The sequence below is a fragment of the Eptesicus fuscus genome, chromosome 10 (assembly GCF_027574615.1).
Source record: "Eptesicus fuscus isolate TK198812 chromosome 10, DD_ASM_mEF_20220401, whole genome shotgun sequence".
Lineage (NCBI taxonomy): Eukaryota > Metazoa > Chordata > Mammalia > Chiroptera > Vespertilionidae > Eptesicus > Eptesicus fuscus.
Window position 1 is genome coordinate 53631395 of NC_072482.1, and position 25682 is coordinate 53657076.

At 37.1% G+C, this 25682-nt stretch overlaps 1 protein-coding gene across 1 annotated transcript in view; it reads right to left on the reverse strand.

Annotated features, from left to right (window-relative positions):
• Positions 1-25682, reverse strand: part of USP45 (ubiquitin specific peptidase 45) — a 59218-nt gene that overhangs the window by 8629 nt on the left and 24907 nt on the right. The window contains exons 6-15 of the mRNA XM_008152604.3: positions 23721-23863; positions 23233-23328; positions 20698-20828; positions 15807-15894; positions 12347-12428; positions 10149-10240; positions 8833-8889; positions 8364-8507; positions 6930-7599; positions 3894-3991 (exon numbers count right to left, since the gene is read on the reverse strand). Of these exons, the coding sequence (XP_008150826.2) occupies positions 3894-3991; positions 6930-7599; positions 8364-8507; positions 8833-8889; positions 10149-10240; positions 12347-12428; positions 15807-15894; positions 20698-20828; positions 23233-23328; positions 23721-23863 (1601 nt within the window). The remainder of the gene's footprint in view (positions 1-3893; positions 3992-6929; positions 7600-8363; positions 8508-8832; positions 8890-10148; positions 10241-12346; positions 12429-15806; positions 15895-20697; positions 20829-23232; positions 23329-23720; positions 23864-25682) is intronic.

Genomic DNA, 25682 nt, shown 5'->3' on the forward strand with positions numbered 1-25682 from the left:
TATAAGATATTTCAAAAGATATTCAGCCGAAACCGATTTGGCTCAGTGGATAGAGCGTCAGCCTGCAGATGAAAGGTCCCAGGTTCGATTCCGGTCAAGGGCATGTACCTTGGTTGCGGGCACATCCCCAGTAGGGGGTGTGCAGGAGGCAGCTGATCGGTGTTTCTCTCTCATCGATGTTTCTAACTCTCTATCCCTCTCCCTTCCTCTCTGTAAAAAATCAATACAATACATTTAAAAAAAAAAAAAAAAAAGATATTCAACTGAAGAGTCAGAGGCCTGGTGTCCTAGCCCTGACTTAACACCTAATTTGACTCTAGGCTACATCATCTACATCAAGGCAGAAAATGGGTATAAATGGTTTAGATTAGATCCTTTTCAGTTTTAAAATTCAGTGATATTCAATCATTAAAACAAAAAGCCCTGCCCTGACCGGTTTGGCTCAGTGGATAGAGCGTCGGCCTGCAGACTGAAGGGTCCCAGGTTCGATTCTGGTCAAGGGCATGTACCTTGGTTGCGGGCATATCCCAGTGGGGGGGGTGTGCTGGAGGCAGCTGATTGATGTTTCTCTCTCATCAATGTTTCTAACTGTCCTTCTCCCTTCCTCTCTGTGGAGAATCAATAAAATATATTTTTTTAAAAAGCCTGAATTTCAATACTTAAATCATTTTATCAATAAAAATGTTATATATTATATAAATCAAAGTGAACCTTCATGTTGTCAAATAAGCTCTACTCCTTTCTCTATTTTTAATTGCTAAAGGCAGTACTTGAAAAAATGTACACTTTGCATTATTTAATGGTAGTTAAAAACTAGCTGATAGTTTTTAGACATTGTCTAGAGGCTGCTCCCTAAAATTCCCAGTCCTGGGAATGAGAATGTGGCTTTGCTAACATTGGATAGGAAACCCACAAATAGAAACTATTGGAATCAGAAAATGCGGAAATCTGAATTGTATGAGTAGACAAAAACTAACCGATGCAACCTTTCATGCAAGGCCTTCATGACTTACTCCAAGGGCATAATTTTAAAGGAAAAAAAGCTTATTTTTTGACCAAAATATACCCACTTACTGATTTGTATCTTCAAGTGATGTTTAGAAGACTTAACCTGATATGTGATGTGAAATTATGAGGTCATGCCCCAGGAATAATTATTTAATCTGTTTTCAATTTTTTTGCCTTGTTTTTTCTCATCAGATGACCTCCATAAGCATTCAATACCAGCACTGCCAGAGACCATTTCAGGCTAATGTGTCCTCCCCAGATAGTATGTTGCTGTTGAGAAACTACCCCATAATAGGAAAGACTCTATAAAGGGCTTTAATATAAGATGAATATCTTTTTCTTCTTTAAACATATTTTTAACTTACAGTGGACATACAATATTATATTAGTTTGAGGTATACAATATAGTTATTGGAATATTTATGTGGTATCTACCCCAATAAATCTAGTAACTATCTTTAATCTTCTTTTCTAGGGGATGAGTTTTGGAAAATACCTTGGCTTATATTTGGGCATATGCAGCCTCCTGCCTTTTTAAAATTTTTCTTTTAACTGAATATGATAAGTATTTTCCATGTCATTAAGATATAAATATGATATCCTGCATATTGAACAACTGTGCCAGGCCTCACAGCTGGCATGATCTATAATGACCAAGATACAAATTTTTATATAATCTCTATTTCCTTGGAATAGGTTCTTAGAAATGGAATTACTTAGTCAAAAGTAATACTTTTGTTCAAAATGTTTTATTCAAAACATTCCTTAATATCCTTGAACTATATTATTAAATTACTTTCTAAGGTGTGTCCAACTTACACCCCCCACTGTGGGAACAAAAAAAAAAAGCCTATATCTCGCTTCATCCTTAACACGACCATATCTGGGCCAATTTGAACAGGTTAAAAAAAGAATCCTGCTGTCATTTTATTTTGCATTTGTTTTGCTGGAAAGGATGGGCCTTTTTCTTTATATTTTCTTGAAATCTTTACTTTTTCTATGAACTGTCAATTTGTGTTCTTTACCGTTTTTCTATTAGGGTCTTGATATTTTTATTATTGATTTTTAAGAGTTATTTACATATTTGCAATGCTAATCGTTTGCCATATTTATGACAAAGCTCTCTCCTTTCAGTGTGGTGGATGTTTCAGATACAGCTCTGAAGTTACTACAGAGAAATGGGCTTTCAGAGACAATAAAATACCAGAAACAGAGACATTGTCTAGAGTCTGCTCCCTAAATTCCCAGTCCTGGGAATGAGAATGTGGCTTTGCTAACATTACATTTAGCCTGAGAGCAAGAAGCGACCAAGACGTCCGTAAATATTTCCCTTTAAAGCATGAATTCTTTCTGTAAGTTGTTCCTAAGTAGGGATACAATGACCATATATTAAACAACTGGCACATCATGCAATTAGCTTCTCAGATCTGGCATGACCCTCTCTTGCTCACACAGAGTCACTGCAGACACACACCTTCCATCAGGCATTCTGATGTAGGGAGACAGGATACATCAGCTCTCCACCGCCATTTCATTTCTGTTAAGTTTCTAGAATCCTGGCTACAGAAAATCAAGAGCTTAACCTAATCTTTCTTTGGATAGGATGAAAGTGTAGAGGAAAATCTCTTCCTGCCCATCTGTGGGCCACCTGAAATGTTGCAGATATACTAGTATTATGATCAAAGCTTCCAATCTTTTCCCTTGAGATTTCTTTCCTGGGTTTTATACTTAGAAAATCTTCCCAATCAGAGGTCAGGTTGGTATTTTAGTTTTCTTTTAGTCTTTTGATAACTTGTTTCATGCAATTAAAAAAAAGTAATCTGAAAATAGTATTGATATATGGTATGGAGGGTAGCTATAAACTTTTATTTCCCTCAACAGCTACTTTTCTTTCCTAAGTCCTTTACTGAACAATACAGCCCCCTTCCCAACTGATTTCAGGTTACTTTATTATCATAACAAAAGAACTTTAAATTATACTCATGTTTTATTTGACAATTCTGACCATACTGTTTTTACTTATTATAGTTTTATTTTAAAAACTCCTTCTAACTTTTGCAAAAATGTTTTAGTATTTTCACTTATTCATTCTTCCAGAGAAATGTTAAAATCGTTTTATCAAATGCAAAAAAAAAAAAAAAAAAAGAGTCAAAGCATTGAATTAAAAATACACACACAGACTGGCCGGTGTGGTTCAGTGGATTGAGCATCATCCCATGCACCAAGAGGTCATTCCAGGTCAGGGCACATGCCTGAGCTGTGGGCTTGATTCCCAATAGGGGGCATGTAGGAGGCAGCAGATCAATGTTTCTCTCTCATGGAGGTCTCTTTCTCTTCCTCTCCCTTCCTCTTTGTCTAAAATAAATAAAAACATATTTAAAAAAATACACACACCAAAAAAGGAGAAAAATCTGCTACATTGAAAATATTTAGGTTCTCTCTCACTGTAGAGTCCTATAGTAAAGGAAACTGCATTGTACTAGCCCTTTTTGTACTCAGGCCTAGTTAGCCATGGCCAGACCTCACAGCCTTCTCACTGGGATCAAGAGAACTCAGAAAGGTATGTGCACTTTGCTATTTCTTTACTTCTAAGTGTTCCTTTTTTTTTTTTCCCCCAAGCGTTCTTAAAAATTCTTATTTTCCATCGACACACACAAACACACACATGCCATTTGGGTTCCTACCACCTAAATCTTCAAACATTGTGAATTAAAAATTTTTAATTAGTAAAGTCTGGTAAACTATTATGGCTGAAAAAGCAGTACATCCCATATGACAAATTTTTAAATTCAGTAAATTAGTGCCTAATCCTTGACAGTACTTTATAAGACTTAGGGCTCTATAAAACATCTGATGGAAATTAGTGCTACTAAAGGAACTTTTACCTGATGGAATCTTTTAAGGTGAAGTATTAGGATAACTGGAACAGCAGAAATAAGCAACTGCTTCCTGGCATTAGTATAAATCCCTCCTGCTTTCTTTTCTGTATAAAATATAATAAATTTATTTGTAAGATTCCATTTCATACTAATGGAATCTACCACATAACATAGTCAACATTTATATAGAAGCATCATATCACATTTTTTAAAATATTAAAAAAGAAAATAGAATTAACTATTAATATGTGTAGCTATATGGATGAATCTCAAAGCATTATCCTAAGTGGCAAAGAGGCCAGAGACAGAAGGCTATATATTATATGATCCCATTTTTTATGATATCTTGGAGAAGGCAAAACTATTGGGAGAAGAATCAGATTAGTGAGTGCAGGGATTAGGGAATGGGAGAGGAAATTAACTGCAAAGGAGCACAAGAAAACATTTTGGGGCAATGAAAATGTTTTAGACCTTGATGATAGTTACAGGACTGAATATGTTAGCAAAACTCATTAAACTGTACTAGTACACTTAAAAATAAATTTTATTGTGTGCAAATTATATACTATGTGCAAATTCAGTAAACCAGATTTTTAAAAAGGAAATAAGAGAAATTAGACTTCTGGTTGCAGGGTACCTCTATTCTTTCCAAAAACACTAAAATGAAAGATTTTTTTTTAAAGGCACTCCCTTATATGAACAAAGAATAGGTGAGGTGACACTTGCAACACAATTTTAGAAGCTGGAAAAAAGATGAACTAGTAGTGACTTAGGACAATGCCCTCCAGCCAAAGACCACCACAAACACACCTGCAGATGATAAAATTGGCTCAACATGTATTGCTGTGAAAGGAGAGCTCATATCATGGGAACCACTGGGGCATTTCAATAAGAGGTTATTAAAGGACTTGTGATAGGATTTGAATATGACCAATTGCATATTTAACTTAATATAAAGTTAATATAAATTGGTTAATAGAAACTGGTATTTCTTCCTTCTCCCATTTAGATGTCTTCTTAATTACTAGTGTATTAAACACATCTTTGTTCTGATGTTTTGACAACTGGGGCCTTGCTGACACTGGACGGAGGGCCTATCCCAGAACTGATTGCTAGAGATAGTAAATATTAACCTTTTGCACTCGGATGTCGAGTGTGACTCGACACGGTTAGCATCGAGATTAAAATTACTCTTTGAATGTATCAATAATTTGAAATATAAAAAAATCCAAATAAATAAGTTTGTATGAAAAGAAACTCCAGTTTTTTATTCTACTGCCGCGCTTTGTAAAATCTGGGGTATTTAAAAAATTAAATCCCGAGTAGAATAAAGGAATCGAGAAAAAAGCAAGCGAGTGCAAAGGGTTAAGTGTGCCTTTCATGTGCAAACCAACCAATCCAAAACACACACCCCAACTACCTCCTTTACCTAGCCTGCAATCCACTTGCCCTAATCATATCATGACCAAGTTCTAGACAACTAGCAACAGTCCCTATAACCCAGAGCCCACTAAATTATTCAAAACTAGTCCATCTTAAACCTGTTTATCATGCCTTGCCCATTCCTTCCCTTGGAAAGCACAATAAAGTCTCTTGCCCTAGTTTCCCCCTGGCTGTCCCTGCCTCCTACCCAACCCTGGTGCTTCCCCATGTGCCCTCTCTTCTTGGGAACTGTAAGAAACAAAGTATCCTCAGTGACAACCATTTCCTGATCTGTTGGCCTCACAATTCCTGAATAAAAATAAAATCTATATTTTGAATGAAACTAGTCACTAGGAATGAATATTCTCTCTCCATTTAGTCAAGGCTAGAGGTACACTGAAAATTTATTGACAAGTCCCCCTTTTTCCCAGTCAACTAAATATAGATATTATGTTGCTAGTTTTATAATATACAATTATTTAAAATCTTCAAATTTATATCTTACTAGAGGCCTGGTGCACAAAATTCGTGCACAGGGGTTCCCTCAGCCCGGCCTGCACCCTCTCCAATCCGGGACCCCTTGAGGGATGTCTGACTGCCGGTTTAGGCCCGATCCCTGTGGGCCTAAACCGGCAGTCTGACATCACTCTCGCAATCTGGGACCACTGGCTCCTAACTGCTCTCCTGCCTGCCTGATCACCCCTAACCCCTCTGCCTGCCTGATCGCCCCTAACTTCTCCCCTGCCGACCTGATGCCCCTAACTGCTCCCCTGCCAGCCTGGTGCCCCTAACTGCTCTCCCCTAACTGCGTCTGCCTTTGCCCCCGCTACTGTGGCTTTGTCCAGAAGATGCCCAGTCTATCTGGTCTAATTAGCATATTACCCTTTTATTAGTATAGATTATGACTTCACTAGAAGCCAGGTGCACGGATTCGTGCACCAGTGGGGTCCCTTGGCCTGGCTTGCGCCCTCTCACAATCTGGGACCGCTTGAGGGAATGTCAGACTGCTGGTTTTGGCCCGATTCCTGCAGGCCAGGCCAAGGGATCCCACCGATGCACGAATTCGTGCACCTCTAGTATGCATATAAGATCTTTGGTTAATCTGTTCCTGCCCGTCCCCCCCTTCCCTCTGAGATTCACCAGTCTGTTCCATGTTTCCATGCCTGTGCGTGGAGTGTCTGCCCCCTGGTGGTCAATGCGCATCATAGCTACTGGTCGAAGAGTCGCTTAGGCTTTTATATATATAGATATTAGATTAATGGGATTTGGGAAGCATATTAACCTCATCATAAAATTTTAAGTTTTAGGGAAATTTCTTCTGGAAAGATTTCAGATAGCTAGTCCACTAAAGTAAGATTATGTGGATTTGCATTTTCAGGGCAAAGATGGATACTTCCTGTTCTTTAATTTATTTCAACAAAAATCTATTGAACATTCATTTTGCCCAGTCAGTGTCTGCAGTGCTAAAGTACAAATATACAAATACGGAAAAGACAATCCTTACCCTCAAGCAGCTCAAGTGTAGAGACAGGTTCTTAGGTTCTTCTCTTTGGGATCTAATGCCAACTAGTCACTGACTATCAGATAATTCGTGAATAAAAAATAAAGCTAAATATTTACCTGCAGAACTGGTTTCCCTTTGGTACTTCTGTTTCTTTTCAGTACAATTCTCACAGAGAAGCTTGTTATTCCCCATTAATAACTCCATAGATGTAAACTGGTAGAGACAAGACTGAATTGAACATTCTTTAGAAGTAGTTATATAGCTCTGAGAAAGGGTCTGAAAAGCATTTTGGGGACTGTGAGACATCGTATGCTTCTCCTCTGAAAAATATAAATTATTTGGAAGACTTAGTGGCTGGTTTTCTCCATCAAAATCTCTATCTCCAGGTACACTGCTGCTTAAATGAAGTTCAGAAATAGCTTCAGCCATTCCTTCATCACCACTATCAGTCTTCTTGGTGGGCAGTTCTCTTGCTGATGGATGGTGACGTCCATTTGTGTGCACATAGCATCCACTACGGGATCTCGGCAACAGAGTTTGCTTAGAAGCACTTTCAGATTCTGAGGCCTCACTGTCAGCATCAACACCACTTTCACAACGGCTGGCTTCCTTCTCACTACCATCAGTAGGGTTTTCAGCCAGATTCGATTCAGTATTCATGATGCTTGCAAACGCTGAAGAATCCCCATTCACTTCCATGTTTCCATTTTTCCGGTACATGTCAACAGTTTTATCTTCTCCAGATGAAAATTTCCTTGCACGTTTTCTGCCATGAATTAGCTGATTCTGTAAGTTGACAGTGTTTTTAGAGAAAAGAATCTTGTGACCTTACTGAAAATAAATGCCAGTAATTAAATGTCCCACAATTATTAAATAATTACTCTAGTATTTCTAGTATATCTAAAACCCTTCCTAAATCTACATAAACTATAACCAATAGAAGATATACTAACAAATAGTTCTAATTTAAAAATAAACTTTTACACAAGAGACCAACAACAGAAACCTATTTGTGGAGAACAGAAGAGGACTTGTGCGAACAGAGCAGAGATTGAAGAGGCATGACAATCATATGCACTCCATAGCTCTTTTTTAGATCTTGAATTCAAATAGGCTTTAAAAAGCAAAACCAAAAAACAAGTATTTATGAGACAGTTGCAGAAATTTAAATAATGACTAGATATTGGTGCTGTTACAAAGTTATTAATATTTTAGGTATGATAATGGTACTGTGGTTACGTATTTTAACGAACTATAGAAATGATCCCTGAAAGTATAGTCTTTGGTTACGTATTTTAAAAGAGTATCTATTTGATCTACATACTGAAATATATGATATATTTGGGATTTATTCCAAAATAATCTGGGGGAGGTGGGGAGAATATAAGATATAGATAAAACCTGATTAGCCATGAGCTGATAACTATATAAAGTTGAGAACTACTTACATGGAAGTTTATCATACTATTTTCTCTACTTCTGTATATTTTTGAAATTTTTCATAATAATAAGTTTAAAAAAGCAGATGCCTCACAAATACACAGTCTTACCTTATCTTTAGATGGAGACTGCTTCCTGGTGGCTCTAGGTTGGTGATTATTTTCTATAGTAACAGGGCCACTATATTGGCCATTCTGTGTCTCCTGTAAACTTCTATATTTACTGATTCTTCCCCAAAGTACAGGCTTTGAAACCTATATAGATGACATGTACATAACACAAAACTTCTTTAGGAAATAAATTCTGGATGTAATCTACTTTTTAAAATTTCTAACTCATTTGAAATATAATTTCCTTAACTTTAACTCTCAAAATATAAAGCATAAGGATTTAAATTCCTTGAGAATTAAGAATGATCTCATACTTTATGCATGCATACACAAACCCCAATATTAACTGTACAAACTCAACTATTGTATATAAAAAATAATGATTCTCAGATCTGATAACATATTCAACAAATGTCTAAATAAAATGAATGTCCTTCACAAAAGACTTAAGGTTTTTTTTTCTCCTTACCCTTTCTTCTATTATAGGAAGTGAAATATCAATGAAAGGATCTTTCACCGTGGAGATCTTAAAAAAACAAACATATTAAGAACTTCAGGTAGAATTCTAATATAGACAATGTAGTTTTGTAAAGGCTTAGAGGAATCAGACTTCTCAGGCAACTTAAAATTTTAAGTTAAAAAACATTCCTGGAACAAATAGCAATTTAATTGGGTAGAGCAGCATGTACTGTTAATCAAAACAAGATAACTCAAAACTTTAATAAATGCAACCCTGTTGAATTTTATGTTGTCACTATCACAATATCAGTAATGTTTAAAGTAACTTTTAAATAAAATATGTTTAATAATAATAATTAAAAATATAAACATATATATTATATGAGCTATTTGGTGAAATGAGTGCCATAACATAAAATATGAAAAAGGCAGAAAGTTTGTGTTTTGTAGATTCTTTAGGGTAATTCTAAAAGATACTCTATAGCTTGTGAGAGAGAAATCAACTTTTATGTAGAATATACTACAGAAGTAAGTAATACTCTGACACAGTCTGTGCTTCAATGTGACAGATTAGGAGATATAATATATAATTCTAATTGAATAAAACTAGATTAGATAGAAAAATACTCCATAATCTGGAACAAGAAAATATACATAAAGACTCTCTCTTTTACAAGAAAATCTGACAAAAGTGTAAACCCATCATAGTCCAAGTTATCCGTTTTCAGAAGTACTCCTTATCAAGCAACCGAAAGCCTATAAAAATTTATATGCCTTTAAATTGTTGTCAAAGGACAGATGGCATTCCATTCCACCAAATAAAAAGTATCACTAGTTCAAAGATGAGTCAAGTCTACTTAATAAAATAAAATGAAATAAACTTCAACAAGTCATATAAAAATAAACTTTAAATCAAATGTGCTAGATCACCCTGGGTTATGTTAATACATTAAATTATTTCCATTGGAATTACATTTTACGGCAATGCATACATAGTTACATAACACAGTTATTCTCTTCACAGAACTTTATTTTATTTCCATCTAAACAAGTAGCTTACACATTCAAACATATTAAAATGACCTAACAGAACTTCACAGGTTTCTTGGGAGGAAAAATAAAATAACACATTTATTTTTAAAATTATAGATTATGTTTACTTTCTAAGAGTGAAGGATATATTTTAAGAAGATTTTCAAAAACTATTATGTAGTCATCTGTCACAAATAAAAGTAAATGACTACTGAAGATTATATGTGAAAGAAAATAATCAAAACGCTGGGATTATAATCTAGTCCATGCTGAAGTGAATTTCAAAGTACCTACGTTTGCACATTCTTCACACATGAGGGTGCTAGTTAATTCACCAATAAATATCCGATCTATGAAGTTCATTTTCACACCTTCGCTTCCATATGCTGTAAAAAATATACTTTTTAATGCAAAAACATGTCAACCATCAACCTTACATTGTAACATGGTTTTTCTGTTGATTCAAAAGAAATCTAAGGCAGATGTCCAGTGCCACATTTAATAATGTATTCTCCTATACGACATTATAATGTCTCTCTCCTTTACAGTTCTGTAGAGAAAATGTGACTAGCAATGATAGTATTTCCAGAAATAACAAACTTCGTAAGAGGTAAAATAAAAGGAGCAGTAACTACAACTCATACTACATCTCAACTGCTCCCATTAAATTCTTCAAAGCCTCTGTGCCTGACCCAGAGGTAGAGGGATGGGAAAGGAGATTATGCTTTTAGGGCTACAGATGCCAGGACCCCAACTATGGAAATGACAGAGTATAAAAGACAAGTAAACACAGCATAGTGCAAAGAATTAATATGGCAGGTGAGGGCATGTGCCAGGGGTTAGGGGAGGCCGGGAGAAGGTCAATGGGGAAAAAAAGGAGACATATGTACTACTATTTGTAATACTTTAAACAATAAAATAAAATTTAAAAAAATAAAATAAAGAATTAATATGGCAATAAATAACTCAGTTAGATGCATAACTGCTCAGTTATATTAAAATTGTCAGAATTATTCTCTTTGAAAAAGCTATAATAATAAAAGCATAATATGCTAATTAGACCCGATGACCTTCCGGATGAAGCCAGGGCTGCGAGGGCACCGGTGCTGGCAGCCGGAGGAAGAAGGCCTACTTGTGCACGAATTTCATGCATCAGGCCTCTAGTATTTATATATCAAGGGAAATTATGCCTATAATTTGCTTCAAAATAATCTGGGGTTGGGAGAAAATAGATGAAACATAATACTCCAGGAACTGAATGTAATAAGTGGGGTGATGAGTACATGGATACATGGAGCTTCATATACTATTCCCTCCACTTAATAGAAGTTTGACATTTTTCCACAGTAAACACTGGGGGAGAAATATATTAACAAATCTATTCACTTCTATATTTTTTTAGGTCTCTACCTTCTAAAACAATGTATTTTCTGCAATGAATGACAGAGCAGACATATTGGGCTATATAAATAAACATTTATTAATTATAATTGAGACATTATAGTAAACTAAGATGTTTCATTAAGAAAAATTGTACAAGGGGTTAATAGAAAAGATTACAAAACTGGAAAGAGATGAAAGAAAAACTGGGCAGTTATTCTAAACATGCTCTAGATGGCACTATCTCAAAACAAAAGAGCATGCTTGAAAATCTACATTTAAAAAAACCTGAACCCTTAAAACTGCATATAAAATTTGGCATATATAATCGCAACGTATATTTGTTTATATAGATATATAGGATGTACATATAATACTTCAAAAAATAAAAGTTAGAAAAGAGAATAAATAAAATTTAATACAAAATTTAATAATATTTAAAATACAAATAATATTTTAAGTGTCTACTAAAAATAATGCCTTTATACTACCATTAGTTAACATCTCAAGACAGAATATACATTTAGGACATGGTAAATCACTAATAACATAGACTATAAATCCACACTTAAATACTTATGAGTGACCACTTTGATTAGATAATCATTGTTTTTGCCTCACATTTTGGCTGAGGAAGAGATAACACTAGGAGTAAAGTAGACATGTGCACTTGACCTGTCAGTACTCCTTCAATAAATGTTTCCTTACAGGAATCTTTGCAGCACTTAAGCACTGTCAAGTTAGTGTTAGATAATATCCATGAGTTCACTCATCCAAGCACACCTCAACTGCAAAATAGTCCAATATGATAAAAGTGAACTTCCAAATAAGGATGCTACCTTCAACCACCTTTCCAGTCTCCCTTAGAACCTCCTATTAAGAGCAATAGTGTCAATCTGTGTATGTGATATTACTTTTATTTTTTTAAATTCACATGGATAAATTCTAACGTTTTCTTTCTATGACTGAGCCACTAGAATAAGTATACCTTCATTTTAAAGCAACTATTTTACAGCATTCATTCACATAATGCTCAGTTCTTTTTCCCCTGTAAAGAAACTTTAAATATTTTCCTGTAGAATAAAATTTTAACAGTGAGAGAGTCAACATACCTTTGACTTTTTTCCTAGTTTCGTCATCAGCAGTTTTAGTTGTTGGGTTGTTAAATGCTTTTAGAATGCTAGCTTGTATTCTCTATAAAACAAAGTTAATAAGAATGTATTAAAATCTATTATTTTAAAGCAGTATTCTGTGTTCTTTTAAATAACATCTGTTTTAGTAACAGTTAACTCCAGCCTCATCTTAATAAGAGAAGGATTTTCAAACAGCAAGGTACACTGGATCTCAGTTACTTAGTCTATAAAATAAAATGACTGAATTTTTAAAAATTAAATCTGGTCCTAAAATTCCACGAATGAACAATTTTCCTATTTGGGGGAGAATATGGAATTACAGAAAAGTTCCTATGTTTAGGTTCTCTCTTGGGTTCAAATGTGTTTTTTCAGTCTACAAAAAGCAAGCAGCCTAGTCTCATCATACTTACAGGTTTAGAGTAACTTGTCCCACTTTTCCCTTCTCTCCCCTTTTCTCTCCATTTGTCTCCCTCCCCTCCCTCTGTCCCACTCTGTTCCTAAAAATGATGTAGTCCTTAATCAGGACAAAATGTCACAAATAAATCATATGAAATTTCTTGTCTATGAAGAAAACCTTAATATATAAGAAGCTCTTAAACTGGTCACATTGGCTTCCATACAGGTTATTTTATTTATATAAATATATGACTCAAGTCCAGAATATCAATTAATGTCCTCAAAGTTTATGTTTCCACATCTCTTCCGTATGTTTTAGGAAAGAGCCAACCTCACAGAAAATTTTTTTAGAATAAATTAAAACTATATATTCTAAAAATAAAAGTGTATCTAAGCTAATGAATCATCTTTTATACTAATTATGCCCCTAATTAATGGATAAATTTAATCTTCTCCAATTCACATTTTAAGAATGGGGTGAAAAAAATGTTTGTTCATTATCCTTCAAAATATATATTTTTTAAATATATATTTTATTGATTTTTTACAGAGAGGAAGAGAGAGGGACAGAGAGCTAGAAACATCGATGAGAGAAACATCGATCAGCTGCCTCCCGCACACCCCCCACCGGGGACGTGCCTGCAACCAAGGTACATGCCCTTGACCGGAATCGAACCTGGGACCCTTGAGTCCGCAAGCCGACGCTCTATCCACTGAGCCAAACCGGTCTCGGCTCCTTCAAAATATTTTTTTAAGTAATGTCTTAATCACAGGTTTTCATATGTGAAACTACTGTTTGATCTGGTCTTCCTGGTGTAAAATGATATAATTCAGATACTGTCTAAGCTAAAGTTGACTTACCTATGAGAAAAATAATTTTTTTAACTAAAATAAATTAGAATGGTGTGAAGTCCATGCAGGAGAAATATTTAATGGCTATAAATGAAAGATTCCAATAAATACCAATGTTCACCTGTAATTATTTAATATAACTGTAAAAAGGCTCTCGAGTTACTAGAAATAGACCTCTAACACAATTAGAAGTCTGTATGTTTGTTTTCCAATTTGAACATTTTATTAATTTAGACATGAATTGCAATATGATTTAATGAGCTTTTACTATATTTTAAAATGTAAGCTATATTACTCTTTAAAAATATAAAAAAGTAAAAAATATATATATAAAAAAGTAAAAGATACAATGAAGCTGATTAAATTATTAACTTTTAAACTATTAGACTTGTTTTGTTTTTATTGTATCCTAGCCATAAATGTATATTCTCTGCTCTATACTGTTAAGGAGTTAATTAATAGGTAATTCATCAAGTTGAATAAAATAAATGAGTTTAGGTCCATCTACAACCTCTCATTGTTAAAAGTCATGCTTTGAACCACTTAGGTTAAAAAGAGTTGGGTCAGGGAGCTACTAACAATTGCAGCACATTAATCAACTAGCACTACCCAAGTTCAACTATCTAAGTCTCCATCTTAAATTTCTTTTAAAAATAAGAATGCAAAAAAACTCAGTTTAAGTTAGCTGAAGTATTGTGCCTTTAAAAAATCCTCTCCAATAATGTATTAAAATGATGTCTTTGAGAAGATAATAAAAAGGTAACATTTCTTTAGTGATAGCTCAAATTAAAAGGGAAAAAGTGAAGCATATATATTTGTAAGTTGAAAAGAATGATTATAAAAGAAGTTCTTATAGTAAATTTGATTTTATTTGCACATAAAAAATTTACGAGTTTTTGCACAAATGATCCCTTTAGTGCTCCATTCAATAAGAGCATATTATAGTCCTGAACTTGATAGTTGTAAGAAAAAGACTTTGATGAAACAATATGGAAGGAGATCGTAGTTTGTAATCATTACTAAAAGATTCTGGTGGCAGACCTAACGGGGCAGCCTTTCTTCAATTAAAGGACACATGGCAGTGGCAAGCGACAACAGCAACACAACTAACAGCTGTGGGTTCCCAGGCCAGACAATGCAGCTCCTGCCTGCGTACCACTGTAAGAGACTGGCCTTGCTCACAGGACTGAGCAGATCCACACACTTGACATTTTAATTTTGCCACGCCGTCTAAAACCCTCACAGAGAGGAAGAAAGATAAGAGCTTTCAAAAACCAATGCTTCTTGCTATACTGCCTGAGTTTTTAGATACTGTGAATCCCAGTGTACCATTTTGACAAAACAGTAATTTAATTTGAAACAAAGAAGGCCATCCTATATAATAAAAGCCTAATATGCAAATTGTCCCCTCGGGCGGTCATTTGACCGCTCGCTATGACATGCGCTGACCACCACAGGGTGGCGCAGAAAATGGTGGGTGTCGGCGATGCGGCACTGGCAGTGGGTGGCAGTGGGGGCACTGCCGGCCCCGACAGGCCCTGGTGAGAGCAGGACTGCAGTGGGATGGTGGAGCAAGTGAGTGGGCAGCACCAGGCTAAGGTGGGTGCGAGCAGGGGCCCAGGTGCTGCCCAGGGCCCAGAGGTCAGGTGGGACCTGCCCTTCCACACCAGACGCTCACGCTTCGATTGCCGGCCAGGCCTAGGGACCGCACCCATGCACGAATTTTGTGCACTGGGCCTCTAGTCAAGTAATAGAAGGGAAATAGAATAAATGATAGGGATAGATTTTGTTGTTTTATTTGTGATAATGACAGAGAAAAACAATGTAAAGACATAAATTTTAATTCCATTTATAATAACCATCATGTAGTAAACAATCCCAGGTATTTCCCCCTTCACCTGGATTCTTAGATCCATTTTCTTTATTTAAGCTAGTTTTAATTGATTTCTGTTCATTATAGCCAAAGAACATTAACTAATTAAGAATAGGGGTTGTGACAGAGTGAAAGAAAATAACCTTATAGAACAGTAAAAAAAAAAAAAAAAAAAAAACGAGAAGAAGAAATAGAATAGTGAGAAAAAAAATCAAGTTAACCTCCTAACTGCACATAAAAATTATAGTAGAAATGAAATCCTTCAGTTCTGTACCCTCTTCTTAAAGAGTATATGTGATAAACATAAAGAAACCTGACCTTTGTCTCTTCAGTCCTCACTGAATCCAGCAAATAATGCAGGAGCTCCTGACTGTCCTGTTGCTGAAAATCTTTAAATCGAGGGGCCCTATGATTTAAAAACAGCAGGAAAGAAAAAAAGATCATTTCATCAACAATATATTACTAATATTTAAATCACTTTATAATAACATATAGCCAAAGATTCAATTTACTTCTTTTTGTACTAAGTCAAAATGTGATTACTGTTCCAATTAGGAAGAGACCTTAAGTGTACTGAGAACAATATGGCTACCATTTATTGGGCAACTACTATATGCCAACCACATATGTGTTTCACATACTCACAACTATAAACCTACTTTTATCCCATCCTGTATACACATATGTAAAATCAAATCAGTTATATCCACATGTACTATATAGAGAGATATACAAAACACAGTAAGCAAAACAAGCAACTTGCAGACAATTTTTATGTCTGTATGTGCATAATGACTTTTAAAATAAAAAAAATATACTACCAATTTGAATTTTTATCTATGAGCATCTATTACTTTAATAATAATTTATTAACAATTTATAAATCTTTATAAAAGTAGAAACACAGTTATTTTGGATAGAGTCTAAAACTAATTTCTAAAGTACATATATCCTAAAAATTTCTTAATTTTATGAGGCACCTATGTTTCTGAGGCTTTGCAGGGATCTTTTTGTTCCTCAGGCTTTAAAAAAAAAACAGCATTTGCCAAGCAAATGAAATAAACAATACACCCTCTATATTTTAGACTACATCCTATATAATAAAGAGGTAATATGCAAATTGACTGTCACTCCAACACACAAGATGGCCGCCCCATATGGTCAAAGATGGCCACCACAAGATGGCCAGCAGAGGAGGGCAGTTGGGGGCAACCAGGCCTACAGGGGAGGACAGTTAGGGGGGACACAGCCCTGCAGGGGAGAGCAGTTGGGGAGGACCAGGCCTGCAGGGGAGGACAGTTGGAAGAGACCCAGGCCTGCAGGGGAGAGCAGTTGGGGGGGACCAGGCCTGCAGAGGAGGGCAGTTGGGGGCAATTGGGCTGGCAGGGGAGTGGTTAGGGGGTGATCAGGCTGGCAGGCAGAAGTGATTAGGGGCAATCAAGCAGACAGGCAGGTGAGCGGTTGGGAGCCAGCAGTCCTGGATTGTGAGAAGGATGTCCGACTGCCCGTTTAGGCCTGATCCTGGTGAAACAGGTAGTCGGACATCCCTCAAGGGGTTCCAGATTGGAGAGGGTACAGGCTGGGCTGAGGGACACCGCCCACCCCCCCAACCCCGTGCACGAATTTCATGCACCGGGCCTCTAGTTTAATATGATGGCACATTAGACTAAGTGAAATAAGCCAGTCACAGAAAGGCAGATACTGCATGACTCCATTTATATGAGGAATCTGAAATACTCAAATGCATAGAATCAAAGGATGGAATGATAGTTGTGAGGGGCTGGAGTGAGGTGCAAAGGTGGAGTTGCTAATCAATAGGCATAAAGTTTCAGTCGAGCAAGATGAATAAGCCCTAGAGATCGCTGTACAACATTGTACCTATAGTCAACAATAATATATTATACACAAAAAAATTTTAACAGGGCAGAGTTTGTGTTGTGTTCTTTACACAATACATTTTTTAGAAACAAATTAACATTGGTACACTACTATGAGACAAAATATAAAGATGAGTGGATTAGAAAACTGTGGTACATCTACACAATGGAATACTACGCTGCTATAAAAAAGAAGGAATTCTTACCATTTGCAACAGCATGGATGGAACTGGAGAGCATTATGCTAAGTGAAATAAGCCAGTCAGTGAAAGAAAAATACCACATGATCTCACTCATTTATGGATAATAAAAAACATTATAAACTGATGAACAAAAATAGATACAGAGGCAGAGAAGCATCAAACAGATTGTCAAACTACAGCAGGAAGGCTGGGGAGGGTTAGGGTGGGGTAGGTAAGAGATCAACCAAAGGACTTGTATGCATGCATATAAGCATAACCAATGGATGCAAGACACTGGGAGGGGGGTGAGGGCATATGCCAGGGGTTAGAGGAGGCTGGGGGAAGGTCAATTGGGGAAAAAAAGGAGACATATGTACTACTACTTGTAATACTTTAAACAATTAAAAAAAAAACAACCCTGAAAAAAAAAAATAACATGACACAAATAATGAGCTTAAATTAAAATGAAACTTTAAAGAGTGTAGATATTAAAAAAAAAAAAAAAAAGCAAGTTCATGTTTAAAGAATTTTGTTTCTACATATTTTAGTTCATTGTGGACTAAACTAGTTTATGAGCTCCATGACAAGGCCCTTTTTAAACATATGACATGTTGTGTACCTGGATTCTGACAACAGAGTAAGTTCTCAATTTTTTAGATGTAGGAATAAGTACATACATTAAAGTTAAGTCACGACGTTTATGGTATGTGTTTATTTCCACGCACTCAAATATTTTGTTTTTTTATATATATATATATATTACAGGCCCGGTGCACAAATTCATGCAATGGTGGGGTCCCTTGGCCTGGCCTGTGCTCTCTCGCAATCCAGGAACCCTCGGGGAATGTTGGACTGCTGGTTTCAGCCGGATCCCCACAGGCCAGGCCGAGGGACCCCACAGGTGCACGAATCCGGGCACTGGGCCTCTACTATGCATACAAGATCTTTGGTTAATCTCTTCCCGCCCTCCCCCTTTCCCCCTTCCCTCTGAGATTCATCAGTCTGTTCCATGTTTCCATGCCTGTGCATTGAGCGTCTGCCCCCTGGTGGTCAGTGTGCATCATAGCTTCATAGCTACTGGTCGAATGGTCAAATAGTGGTTCAGTCGCTTAGGCTTTTATATTATATATATATATATATATATATATACATACATATATATATATATATATATATATATTTTATTGTTTCAGAGAGGGTGTGAGAGGGAGAGAAAGATAGAAACATCAATAATGAGAGAGAATCATTGATCGGCTGTCTCCTACATGCTCCCTACTGGGGATCAAGCTAGCAACCCTGGCATGTGCCCTTCAGTCCACAGACCGACACTCTACCCACTGAGCCAAACCAGCTAGGGCCTAAATATATTTTAATTGATTTCAGAGAGGAAGGGAGAATGAGAAACATCAAGGATGAGAGAGAATCATTGATCAGCTGCCTCCTGCAGGATCGAGCCCCCAACCCGGGCATGTGCCCTGATGGGGAATCGAGCCATGACCTTCTAGTTCATAGATTGAGGCTCAGCCACAGAGCCACACCAGCCAGGCAAACATTTTGTTTTCAAACAATTTGTAACATCTTGAGAAATTCACTTAAACTCTATTTGCCTCAAAGCTCATCTTTTAAAATAAAGAAACTAGGATAGATGATCTATTATAGCACCTTTTAAGATCTTACAATTCTATAATTTTCATATTTTATTGTGTTACATGATGGGCTTCTTTTTATTTTAAAAAAAAATCTTTATTGTTGCGAGTATTACAGATGTCCCCTTTTTCCCCTCCATTGCCCTTCTACCTGATTCCCACCCTGTTCAAGGCCTTCACCATCCTATTGTCTGTGTCCATAGGTAATGCATAATCATGGGCTTCTGAGTTAGAACAGATGTCTATGTGAATCCTGGCTTTGTCACTATGAAATGGGGTAAAGTACTCAACTGCTATGAGTCTCAGTTTCCTTATATATAAAATGGGGATAAATAATCGCTTCTTCAGAGTTTTATAAGATATAATTTCCCAGCCCCGCTGGCTGGCTTAGTGGTTGAGCATCAACCTATGAACCAGGAGGTCATGGTTCGATTCTGGGTCAGGGCACATGCCCAGGTTGCAGGCTCAATCCCCAGTGTGGGGTGTGCAGAAGGCGGTCCATCAATTATTTCTATTTCACTCTCCTTCTCCCTTCCTCTCTGAAATCAATTTAAAAATATATATTTTAAAAACGATATAATTTTCATAGACCACAGAGCTGCAACTAAACAATGTTAATTCTTCCTCTTGGTATCTAGGCAATAATAGCAATCCTATATAATAAAGAGATAATATGCAAATTGACCGCCATACCCTTGCACAAGATGGCCGCCCCCATGTGGTCACAAAATGGCCACCCCCATGTGGTCATAAGATGGTCGCCACAAGATGGCCGGCAGGGGAGGGCAGTTAGGGGTGACCAGGCCAGCAGGGGAGGGCAGTTGGGGGTGACCAGGTCAGCAGGGGAGGGCAGTTAGGGGTGACCAGACTGGCAGGGGAGGGCAGTTAGGAGCGACCAGGCCAGCAGGGGAGGGCAGTTAGGGATGACCAGGCCAGCAGGGGAGGGCAGTTAGGGACGACCAGGCCAGCAGGGGAGGGCAGTTGGGGATGACCAGGTTGGCAGGGGAGGGCAGTTAGGGGTGACCGGGATGGCAGGGGAGGGCAGTTGGGGGCGATTGGGCTGGCAGGGGAGGGCAGTTGGGGGCGATTGGGCTGGCAGGGGAGGGCAGTTGGGGGCAATCAGGCCAGTAGGGGAGCAGTTAGGCATTGATCAGGCTGGCAGAGGAGTGGTTAGGGTGTGGATCAGGCTGGCAGGCAGAATCGGTTAGGGGCAATCAGGCAGGCAGGCAGGCAAGCAGTTGGGAGCCAGCAGTCCCGGATTGTGAGAGGGATGTCTGACTGCTGGTTTAGGGATCGGGCCTAAACCAGTAGTCGGACATCCCCCGAGGGGTCCCAGATTAGAGAGGGTGCAGTCTGGGCTGAGGGACACCCCCACCCCAGTGCACAAATTTCATGCACTGGGCCTCTAGTGTTACAGTAAGACTGAAAGTACTCATATTAAGTATAAACACAATAGCATTTTGTAACTCATGATTACTTATATTAACAATGTAGGTGCACCCACTTCTGACAAAGCTGATTGAAGAGAGCTTTAGGAGACAGCGATCCTTTGTCAGTTTCCTTCATGCTGTGAAGAAACAGGACCAAGGCTGAGGTCAGTGGTCCAGGGCTTGAAAGTTCCACCATTAATGGATCCTTTAAAAACATGATCAACTCTATGTCAGAAATATATATTATTTTAAATCAAACAGTTCTATTTTGTTTCAGTGATGACAACTAAATTCCCTCAACTCAATTAAAAAACTTTAGTCCCTCATATATAAAAATATAAAAATGAAAATTAAGGGGAGGGCAGTTATCTTGAAAAACACAGGTATTCTTGAAAAACACAGGTATTTTCAGTGGTTGAAAAACACAGGTATTCTCATATCATCTGCCCTTTACTAGTACTTAATAAAACTATTAGCTTAAGAATGACATCACCAATTTTTAGTTGCTTATAACTGTCCCTTAATGTGCTCTTCTAAAAGTAAAATTCTTCATCTACTTGATATTTGTACATTTTCACAAATAATCATAAATTATATTTATATTAGCAAAACTCCACACCCTTCTTTCCCCCAAATATTTTACTGTTAAATAAGGAATGGGGGGAAATTGGTATACCATCTCCCTCTCTTTTAAAGGAGAGAGACAGCCCTAACCCGTTTGGCTCAGTGGATAGAGCGTCGGCCTGCGGACTCAAGGGTCCCAGGTTCGATTCCGGTCAAGGGCATGTACCTTGGTTGCGGGCACATCCCCAGTAGAAGGTGTGCAGGAGTCAGCTGATTGATGTTTCTCTCTTCTTTAATATATTTTATTGGTTTTTTACAGAGAGGAAGAGAGAGGGATAGAGAGTTAGAAACATTGATGAGAGAGAAACATCGATCAGCTGCCTCCTGCACACCCCCTACTGAGGATGTGCCCGCAACCAAGGTACATGCCCTTGCCTGGAATCGAACCTGGGACCCTTGAGTCCGCAGGCCGACGCTCTATCCACTGAGCCAAACCGGTTTCGGCAAAATATATATATTTTTAAAAATAAAAAATAAATAAAGGAGAGAGACAAAAAGCTGGGCAAAAGTAGCTTAAATTGGTGAAGGATCAATGCACTTTATTCTAGAATTTCTATCCCATCACGTTTTGTTTTCTAAAATGTTTTTTTCCCCAGTAACACCCCTCTCCTTATGCATAATGAGTAAAAAAGCAGATCCCAAATATAATCCTCGAACATTATAGTATGTTATCTTCTAGGATAACTGCAACCTGGGTATGTGCCCTGACCTGGAATTGAACCCACCCCCTTTTGGTGCATGGGGAAAGGGATGACACTCCAACCAACTGAGCCATACTGGCCAGGGCTCACCTCACTTTAGAAGAGGGCATTGGGATCTACCATAAAAATATTAAGGAGCTGAACTGGCAATGAATTTATAGTCTGATTTTTCAATAATATTGTCTTTCAAAACTGTCTCCTTGGAAGAAAAAAATCTAAGATTACTACAATGGGCTAAGAAATTTTAGAAGAACTCTTAAGTATTTTTGAAAACCATATCATGAGCTATTCATACACTCTTTCTTCTTCTAAAACACACACCCCCCCCCACACACACACACATCAATTTCTAATCATTACTACTAATGTTAATGCCCTCCAGCCAAAGACCACCAGGAACACACGTGCAGTTGAACAAAGTGGGTTTACTACTTGATGCACTGAGGGAGAACACGAACCATGGGGAACCATGGGGTGTCTTAATAAGAGCGTATTTGAAAGAACCAATATAGGATTGGGGCTCTAGTTGGGTAATTCAGCAGGGACGCTAAGCAAGCAGAGGTCTGCTCTTGATTGGATAATGTCAGAAAGTGGGGGTAATTCTATGATTAAGTATCTCAATAAATCTTATATGTGGGTGTGTCGGAGGGAGATGAGAATGAAGATAAAGCTATAACCAACAAAGAAATAGCACTCAGAAGGCCTGGGGGATGCAGGGTGGAGGGGGTCAATGGGGAAAAAAACAAAGGGGACATCTGTAATACTTTTAGCAATAAAGATAAATTTAAAAAGGAAAAGAAAGAGCACTCATTTTGGCCAACAGACAGGTTGTTTATAATTTTCTAAGTGATAGAGCAACCTGGTTATTTGAAATCATGAAGTGACCTTGCTTTGCCTCATTTATTGGATTGAAAGTAGCCTAGCCTGGGGCTGGTATTCTGTGAAATTGTTTGAATAATGTGGCCTACCTGTGGGTGCCAGGCCAGCTTCTGAATGTCAGAGGTTGCTTTTTTCCCTCCTCATTAGCTTAAAAACCTATGATCAGATTAGGCTTCAAAAAAACCTTTAGATGTTCACTATTAAAAGTAATCTATCTTTAAAGAACAAAAATGCTATAGTTAAGCAAATGGCACCAGTAACTACAAATCAGGAGCCCTAGACATTTTACTCAACAAAAGTCAAACTCCCTGCCCGGGCTGGTGTGGCTCAGTTGGTTGAGGGTCACTCCGAAAGGACGCTGGTTCATCTCACAAGAGCTCTTATCCAGATAGTTACATTTCTTACCATCTGAGAGTCTGACGAAGGGAAAATCTTGAGTATTGTACCATTTTCTTTGATCTCATTCATCAGTTCAATTAGAATGTAAGACTGTGCCAAGTTCTAAAAGAAAACAAAAGTAAAGTCTTCTGATTCAGGTATACTATGCCTCTGATTTTATGGAATAAATTACTCTTTCTAAGTTTCAAATTTCATCTTGCATAGAAAACACTTTTAACTTAAAAAAATTTACTGAGTACAGTTTACATTTAATAAATGTCATGGTTACTGATAGAGCCATGGTAAAATACAGAGAAGACATTTAGAAGCACGATGGAAATGGAAGGTTTATGTATGTGTATGACGATGGCTAAAGATAGCCTAAAACAAACAAAAAGAAAACAAATTTCTAGATGAATATTTAGTAGTCATTTGACAGGTTACAGGTGTGCAAACAAATATAAATTAATTAAAATGATCTTTGACATTTTACAAAGCTTTCGGATGCCTCTTACCTGCATAACCGCATTAAAAAAGCAAGTATTTCCTAAATTCGTAATTCCTTTAACAGATGTTACACTGTTGCCTTTTTTTCCCTTCTTTTTTTCATCTGTTTCATGTTTTTCTTCACAAAGTTTTATAATTCTAGAAAATGCATCTAAGTTAGAGAAAACATAACTGACATGAAATGTAAAATTAAGTATATATCATTTGACATCATTTAAATACATTATTTGACATTAAATAAGCTGTTTCCCCTGAATCAGTACTCCTGAAGGACAGGAACACAAACAAATAACTGTCTTGAGTTTTGTATCTTACTACTAACGCACTTCATTTTAATTCATGTTAATTTACACATCTGTACCTCACACCACATTGCAGAGTAAGCTCCAGATTAATTGAAAAATTAAATATAAAAGAGTAAAGTTAAAACATGAGTACAAAAGATCCAGATCTTGGTTTCTAAATACCATCCCTTACTAAAAAAATGTAGACTCCTTGAAGAAAAGGCTGATTCTTAACCTGGGGTAGCAAAGAGACCAAATGAGCCTACCACATTATTGTGCCAAAAAATAAGGAAGTACTCCCAAAAAAGTGATAAATATGTCAAAATACACAGGTGCCATTTCTAATAGGTTCCCACGGGTCCAATGTGGGACAGTTTGAATATAAAACTAAAAAAGGGCACTAGCAGATTATTATTCACTGGATAAAATGAAAGTGATTCTGAATTGATAATAAATTTTAAAGTGGGAATGAAAGGGAGAAAATTTCCTTACAAGAGAATGCCAACTAATAAACAAAAGAAATTATGAAATTAGAAAGTCACTATACAATGGCAATTTTTTTGGTATTCTTGCAACTTTTCTATATTTGAAAATGTCAAATAAAAAGTTAAAAATTAACATAATTATAATATAAAAGCTAAAATACCTAAGTGTATAGTACATTAAGTCCATGTTTTGGGTTTACTAACTTGTATAATTAATGCAAATTTGAAAATTATAGTGTAATGTTTAATAACAATATGAAAATGAAGAACAATTCCTAACACTCATGAACTAACACAATTATACCTATTTAACAGCAGAATAATTTTTGATTAATTTTCTGAATCATTATTTGAAGTTTGACAGGAAAGTCCCAAGTTCTCAAATCTTTTGATTTCAACTGAATGTTCTTTTAAATCCCTTTCAGTCCTCAGATTGTGTAGTTCTTTACAATTATATACAGTACTTTACTCATCTAATACTGACATGCTGCCTTGCATTGCCAATTAACTGCTAAATGCTTGGCTGTTTGACCCTATAATCAGATGAATGCTCCTTCTTCCACAGAGGTATGATGTTGGGGAGAACGTACATAATAAAAAGTTGCCCTAGCCGGTTTGGCTTAGTGGATAGAGCGTCGGCCTGCGGACTGAAGGGTCCCAGGTTCGATTCTGACCAAGGGCATATGCCTGGGTTGCAGGCTCAATCCCCAATAGGGGGCGTGCAGGAGGCAGCTGATCAATGACTCTCTCTCATCATTGATGTTTCTATCTCTATCCCTCTCTAAAATCAATAAAAATATAAAAAAGTCAATATAAATGAAAACCTACAAGATTACACAGCAAATAGAGTAGACTTGTAGCCTTCCATGTGTCTGATGAGCTCCCCATCCTGCCCTCTGTACAGAAGCATTACGGGAGATGAACAGAGGTGGAGGTGGCCCTGTTCTCAGGACAGGAGCAAGAAACCACCATAAAGAGAAACTTTAGTCTTGGATGCTGGCAGACTGATGTCACGCACATGCTATTGGTTCAATCAAAGCTTGACTTGGCACCTTTGACTTTTGGCCCCCACCCCCCAAAAAATAAGGCCTCAATAGACGGGGCTCCAGTATCAATCAAGTGAGGTTTTTAACACATTTTCTCATGGACTTGTCATAAGGATTAAATGAACTGCTATTTGCAAAGTAGTTGGCATGGTAAG